This window comes from Neolamprologus brichardi, chromosome 22, assembly GCF_056152115.1.
Source record: "Neolamprologus brichardi isolate AB-2024 chromosome 22, ASM5615211v1, whole genome shotgun sequence".
In the NCBI taxonomy this organism is placed as follows: domain Eukaryota; kingdom Metazoa; phylum Chordata; class Actinopteri; order Cichliformes; family Cichlidae; genus Neolamprologus; species Neolamprologus brichardi.
In genome coordinates, this window is record NC_142124.1 from 5,681,405 (window position 1) to 5,689,070 (window position 7,666).

The following is a 7,666-nucleotide window of genomic DNA, read 5'->3' on the forward strand; positions in this document are numbered from 1 at the left end:
CTCTGTGGTCCTGTTGTCCAAAAGACTTCAGTGATGTCACTTCCTGATGTATATGGAATTCTGGATCACACCATTGTATTTATGGGGGTGGGATCATTTGTGTAACGGGGTTGAGGGGTTACTCAGGTACAGAAATAATTGTGATTTTAATGAATAATTAACAATTAAATTTGAAAAAAACAAATATTAACAACAAAAGAGCACAAATAGATGTTTAGGTTGATATAAAAATTTATTGACTTTTTAAAAAGTTTTATTTGGTATTTTCAAAGTAAACTTTCATCAAGGCCATGAGGGACATGACAAAATAGGTGGTGTCAAATGAAAAAACTATATTATTTCCCATAAAAAGATAAAAAATTAGTTCATTTTTTTACACTGTGTTAAAGGGTACATTTTAATATATATGTAAAGCTGTTTAAATTGAAAGTTTGGCGACCAAATAGATGAAATACACCATAAGAGGTGAGAGGGACTCAAATTGTGCCATTTTCATGGAATGACTCATATATATATATATATAAAGAATAATATCAGGCAAATATGAACTTATTTTAGCACAGCAAAATGGCATGAAAATGGGAGGGAATCGGGGTCTTTCACGATCCTATCTTTTCCGAGATATGAAGTGTATGTATATGTATTATGCATATGTATATATAATATGTATTATTTTTGTTTAATTAACGTCATATACAATTAAGTAGCACAAATGGACAAATAGCTGTGTCAGTGAAGGGAATTTAATTCTGGCCGTAATAGTATTAACGGTTTGTATTGTGACTTTTCACTGGATCACTCGTGTCTGCAGGCTGACAATACTGCACCAAATGTTACATTGACAGGAATAATACATAATAGATATCCTAACAGTCTCCCGAACTCTGGTTTCCTAATGTTCATATAGAGACAATAAAATTTCTCGCATACTACAAGACTTATTTTTTATAACAGGAATTAGACTTATTTAAATCATCAAAGCTTCTTCTTCCAGTTTCAGTTTATGGCAGGTTATTAATCCCATATCAGTGGACAGGCAACATAGAAGGAGAGGGGAGGAATCTGAACCTTGTACTCTGTCAGGCTTTCAAAAGCAACGTCCACCAAATTCACGGTTACCAATGCTGCTTTCAGGATAAGGAGGAAATGAAGTTATTTTTGCTGTTTTTCTTCTGCCGTGATTTATTTGCAGGTAAGAAAAACTTAAATCTTGAAGCTGTGACAGCAGGCTCACCTGACCTTGACCAGCGTGTTTACTTTCGTTTTAATTTAATAAGTAAGCGTTAATAATTACCGTGATCACCATGTAAATTTTAATATTCACTTTGTGGAATAATAATGATACAGAACAGTATCAAAACCAATTTATCAGACGTGGATTAGCAATGGAATTTTATTGGCACTGTAGCTTTTTTATTTTTTTTTCCTCCCCCCTTCTCCTTCACGCTCTGGTCCTACCAGAGGCCTGTGAGTTGATAACAAGCTGATAACGTGACTGTGTTAGTGTTTCATTTTAATGTCTGAATCTTAAAATATGTAAAATAGACTAATAAGTTCCATAGCCTAACCCCCCCCCCCCCCCCCCACCCTCACCCCCGCATTTTTACATATTAGACATTATCTTCATTACCACAATTATCTGATGTCTTGTGTTCTTCTATAGTACAGCTGTTACACATATACTATTTATGGAAAAGTAATAACAATGTAATAATACAGCTCTGCTCTGGATAAGTCCTCACACATTTCTAACAAATGAGTTTACCTGTATAGAAAACCATACTGATTTTTCCTTACATCATTCTTCTTCTCTCATTCATCTTAACTGCCACTACGTTTTCAGTGAGAACAACATGTAAAACTGTCGCTTACACTGTATTAATTTCGTTTGGCCACGTGGCCTCATCTGGTCAATATTTAAGCCACTAATATGAGCTGTTCTTTTATGTAATCACTGAAATAAACTAACTGCATCTGTATGTACACATTAGCGCACTTCTGGTAGACGACTCAAAGACTCGCAAGTGCATCATCATGCTAATTTGGCCTGTCAGTCACAAAACTGACACTGCATCTCTTTAATGAGATGAAACAGCAGTTTTTGTTTTGACTAGATTTTGAGCTAGATCATATTACTAGACATGATGACAGCTTTGACCACTGATTTAGTCTTTATTTAATCCATGAAATACTCTTAAAGTAACAACTGAATTTCAAATGATCAACCTAAATATAATAAATTTCTTTGTCCTCACTTAGAAAAAACAAAGAGGACTACACCTCTGTTAGGCTGCTGACATTGTTTGCATATTTTTAACTATAAAACAATATTGTTTGTCTCACAGCAAAACACTCACTGAAGCATGTGGCCACTGGATCGTCAGGAGTCGCAAACATATCAGAGTTTTTGAGTGAAATGGTGTTTGATGGCATTCAGGCGGGTTACTGTGACAGCAGGAACAAAATACTAGAACCAAGACAGGACTGGGCAAAGAAAATATTAGACGACAACCCTCAGCAGCTGAAGTCTTTGACTGTACAGTGTTTTGTGACTCTGCCAAACTTATTCCGAGCCTGGATTTTTGGTTTACAGCAGCAGTTCAACCAACCTGGAGGTAAAGTATTTCCTGTTATGCCTCATGTCAGATCATTATAAAACATTAGATATACCAAAGCAAAACAAAACTTTATAACAAAAAGTTTTTTGTTAATCATGAAAGATTTGTTTTAATTTTGTTGGCCTTTTTCTTATTTGAGACCTTAAAACCATCATAAAAATACAAAAGTTTGTGTTAAGATTTCAATTTTACTTATTTTAACAATAATAATATAATATAATACAATATTAACAATGTCTCCTCTGCTGAATCATTTTCTTTCTCTTGTCCTTCTAAACCTTTTTGTTTTAAACACAAATAACCAGTCTTCAATTTGAATCTGCAATGTTTTTCAATTAAATTATTCAACTATTAATACTTAAATCTTGGAGAATAGTAGTGCCTCATACAATGAACAACATTAATGCAGTTCACTGCAGTCTTTGTTTTCTTTCTGTCTCTTCAGGCATCCACATTTTACAGAGTGTAAGTGGCTGTGAATGGGATGAAAGCACTGGAGTGATGATCAACTTTTTACGGTATGCTTACAACGGAGAAGACTTTCTTGAATTTGATATGAAGACATTAAGGTGGATCGCACTGAAACCAGAGGCTTTCATTACCAAACAGAGATGGGACACTGACGAAAATAGAATAAAATACACCGTCAAGTTCCTCAGTTCGACTTGTCCAAAGTGGCTGAAGATGTCTTTGGAAAGTGGGAAACGTTCCCTGCAGAGAACAGGTACAATCACATAACCTGATGTAGCTTCATGGATGCTGTGGTGTTTATTTTATGTTGCATCGTTTTCTAATAATACAAGTCTCTTTTAAAAGAAAATGACAGAAAAGTTTAAGCTGATTTCATATTTAATGATTTAGAAAGTAACTGAAACTGGGCTGGATCTCCTGTACATCTGTAAGATTTTATCAACACTTCCAATTTAACGTTTGATCAGAAACATTTTCAGGCACAAGTAGAATTTTCAAACGACATGCATCAGCAACCACTCTGGTATTTATTTTCTATTTATTGTTTAATTTTCCCAGATACATTTTTGTCTTGTATGTATGACAATGTTTTGACTGATGATGCTCTAATGTGTCATTTTTTTTGTCAAATAAATGTCTGCAATTATTTATTAGATGTTATCAAGATGCTCTAACATTGTCAGATTTGGAAAAATGAAACCCTTCTTTTTATCCTTTTGATATTTTCTTCTCTTTCTTTCTCTCCAGTTCTTCCTTCAGTGTCTCTCCTCCAGAAGTCGTCCTCCTCTCCAGTCAGCTGCCACGCTACAGGTTTCTACCCTCAAAGAGCCGTGATGTTCTGGAGGAAAGATGGAGAGGAGATTCATGATGGTGTGGATCCTGGAGAGATCCTCCCCAACAATGATGAGACCTTCCAGATGTGTGTTGATCTGAATGTTTCATCAGTCACAACAGAAGACTGGAGCAGATATGACTGTGTGTTTCAGCTCTCTGACGGCGATGACATCATCACCAAACTGGATAAAAAAGTGATCAGAACCAACTGTGGAAAAATAATACCTGTCATAGGTGAGAGAAACATTTTGTTTGCTGTCTCCAATATAATGCTTGACTTTTTTGTCCTTATTTAATCCCAGCAGGAAAAGCTGTCACTGTGGGGTAAATGAATGTCTTAATTTTTTTAATTATTATGTATTACAATCATTTTCTCTCTTTCATTGTAAATATAAACTGTTACTATTATTATTATTATTATTATTATTATTATTATTATTATTATTATTATTAAGAAACCCATTTTTGCAAAAGTTTCAAATCAGTTTAATTTACACAGCGCCAAATCAGAATAAAAGAAGAAAACCCCAGCAATCAAACTACTGTCTATAAGCAACACTTGATGACAGTAGGAAGGAAAAACTACATTTAAACAGGCTTAGAGAGGGGCAGCTATCTGCATCGACTGGTTTAGGGTGAGGGAGAGAGAAAAGAGAAAAAAGAGAGCATGAAGCAGATAAATCACAGACTAACGTAGAAAGAAGAGAACAATGTGATGACATGTTACAGTGATATATGGGGAGTTAAGAGTAAAGAGGAAATGTTCAGTACATCACAGTGTATCACATGACTTCCTAGAACAATCTGAACCTATAGCAGCATAACTAAAGGAGGTACCTGATCTAGCCTTAACTATAAGCTTTATCAAAAGCAGAGATAGTGTCTGTCTCCTGAATCCAAACTGGGAGCTGGTTCCACAGAAGAGGGGCCTGAAAGCTGAAGGCTCTGCCTCCCATTCTACTTATTATATTAATATTTAATTAATATTTTAGCAATATTGCACACACTACATATTAATTTAATATGAACACTGAAGGATATATCCTGATAAAAAATGACTCAGAGATTTTTCAGCAAAGCCATCCAGACTAAATATCTGGTTAGAAGATTTTTACAGCCAAATGCAAGCTTCTATGTTTGTAAGATATGCTGTCAGTTTAAGTAATAGATTTGTATCAAATATGTGACAAATTGCTCTTCATTTAACTAAACAAACTGAAAACTATCAGATAGATTCAAAACAGAACAAATGATCAGTTAGCTGTTTTACAACTACTCTTCCAGGATATTTTAAATATTACTTTATTTTAATATTACTCGTAAATATGTTTATTCTAACCTGCTTCATCTGCAGATTTGATCTTGTTTGTCTGTTTTTACTGAGCAGAGAATCCCTCTGACAGGATGATCTCCATCACTGCTGCAGTGGTTGTTCCAGTTCTTCTCATCCTTTTTGCTGTTGTTGGATTTGCTGTTTACAAAAAGAGGAAAGGTCAGAGAATCAAAGGAGCTGAGTTTATCAATGAACCAGGACCAGCAGTGCATGGTTCAGTTATATTATTTCTTTGGTATTGTTTATATTAGACACTTTTATTTTTGAATATATATGACAGAAACTTTGATTGTAATGTAGAACAAATGCCTGAAATGATTTCTTTTCTTTTTATTTCAGGCAGAAACTCAAGTTCACCTTGTAAGTACAACTTGTTTTACTCTGATATACAGTTTATGTATTTTATAAAGAATACCAGTGATTTTTCTTCTTTGGAAATAACAGTGCCTGGCAACACAGCTGAACTGTTGGAGAAACTGAAACAAGATCCACACATACAAACACTGGACCCAGAAAACAGTGTTCAAATCTCCACTTAAACGAACACATAGAAGATGTTTTTTTAAATAGTTTGTTTATGTAAACTGTACTTTTTGTGAAAAACCGTTTTTCTCTTTTTGTTTTTTAATCCAAAGGATTGTTCAGTCATTCAAGTCAAACAGTTTTCATGTTTCACTATATTTTAACTGTTCTGTCTATAAATAATTTACTTGCACCATTTTGGTTATTCATTTATTTAAGGTCAATAACGTAACCTCCTCCTTCATCATAATGGTTTCTTTCATTATATTTTTTATAACTGGAGACATGGCTTATATTAACACGCAACAACAAAAAGTAATAAAATAAAATGAGGTAAAATACTTTTTTAATTTTAATAAATTTTATTTAGTTTTTTCTTTCAACTCTGCTATTTATTAGAAATTTTAAAGTTGAAACTGTTTTCTTCATGGAGTTATATTCTCAGTTAAATAATTCGTTTTTAATGGTATTACAAATGTAGCAAGAGGTGCTATGTGTCTAATTCTTTATGAATCACACACACACTGCTGTTTTCTGTTGACCATTGTTTAGTTTAAAAAATGTTGAGAATTGTTGGATTTTCTTACATAAAGAGCCACTGAGGTCCATCCATCAGAGAAGCATGCTTTTGAAAATAAAACCCACTGACATGGAATAGCTTTGTTTGACAGTGTGAAGATCAAACTGGATGACATCTACTCCCAGATAATGAGTGTAATACAGTTACATAGTGAGTGAAGTAAAGTTAAAATATTATAAATTCTATTTATAATCTTTAATTCTATTTAAAGTAAAATTCATGTTACATGGAACATCATCAAGATATGACAATGATAACAGAGGCCAGTAGGTGTCACTGTAGAGTCAGGTGTCAGATTGCATCAAAACCTCAAAACAATTCTGGCAGTTGTTGAAAGTTTTCTTAAAAACTGATGAATATGTGAAAATACATTTCAATGTAACTGAGAAACATGTATGCTCAGGCAAAATCTGTGACATGTCAGTGGCAAATAAAACGTTAACAACACAATTAACTGAACAGCAGTTAGATATTTTGGAGAGAAGTAACTTATTAATGAATTCCTGAAACTGGCACAGTCTGTCACAAGAAACTCATTGAGCCTGCATAACAGACCTTCATAATTCAGTTATGGAACTATTTATTTAAAAAAATAAGTACACATTTTTGCATTTACTTGTTCATTTCTTTTTTATTTTCCTTTTGTAAATGGATTTGTATTTCCTAAAAAAGAGACTGTGGGAGAGAGAAATTTGACAGGTTTCTGTTAAAAAAAAAAAAACATGTAAAAAGATTTAACACTTGATTTGGTGCATAAAGTTTGCTACTTTGTCAACTGTCTTGATGAGTTGTTTGTTATCTCATTTGTGTCTTTTTGGTCTAAAACTAGGGCCTAAATCCATGCAGTCAGGGATGGGGCTTTATTTTGTTGGACACACCATGCAACCAATCACATGCAAAGACAGAGTTCCAAATTTTCCACATTTTCCAAACATTCCAAAGCCAGCAAGTATCGTGGTAAGGCCAGATACACTGAGAGATGGTGGAGCCAGATTTAAATGCACGTGTTTTGGGGAAAAGTGAAGAAACATGCAAAAGCATAAAATGAGAAACATCTGGCTTCATTTTAATGATACTGCGTGTCCGAGTGTCTAAATGAGTCTCACAGGCATGAATGAATATTTCGGGGCTTTAAATAGGCTGCTTTTTGCTAAATGAGTTGAACTGGGCAGAACATTTTTTTTAAAATAAATGTTTATTCATCTGCATTCATCACCAAAAAGTGCAAAATATGCAAATAATACATCCTAAAGCATTTCTCAATTGCATTTCTTGGTTACAAACAGCCATTAAACCTTCTTTTAATGT

The 7,666-nt window shown here is 33.8% G+C and overlaps 1 protein-coding gene across 1 annotated transcript; it reads left to right on the top strand.

Moving 5' to 3' along the window:
* The first annotated feature begins 1,146 nt into the window (after positions 1-1,146).
* Positions 1,147-5,795, top strand: LOC148096642 (major histocompatibility complex class I-related protein 1-like). Its single transcript, XM_087834719.1, has 7 exons — positions 1,147-1,192; positions 2,346-2,615; positions 3,064-3,342; positions 3,837-4,157; positions 5,311-5,415; positions 5,596-5,616; positions 5,701-5,795. Exons 1-7 carry the CDS (start codon positions 1,147-1,149, stop codon positions 5,793-5,795), a joined length of 1,137 nt encoding a protein of 378 aa, XP_087690845.1.
* Positions 5,796-7,666: the final 1,871 nt, after the last annotated feature.

Coding starts and splice junctions, on each gene's coding strand:
- LOC148096642 (XM_087834719.1), top strand. CDS start 1,147: ATGAAGTTATTTTTGCTGTTTTTCTTCTGCCGTGATTTATTTGCAG. Junction 4,158..5,310: donor AAAAATAATACCTGTCATAG/GTGAGAGAAACA, acceptor TTTACTGAGCAG/AGAATCCCTCTGACAGGATG. Junction 5,416..5,595: donor TGTTTACAAAAAGAGGAAAG/GTCAGAGAATCA, acceptor TTTTTATTTCAG/GCAGAAACTCAAGTTCACCT.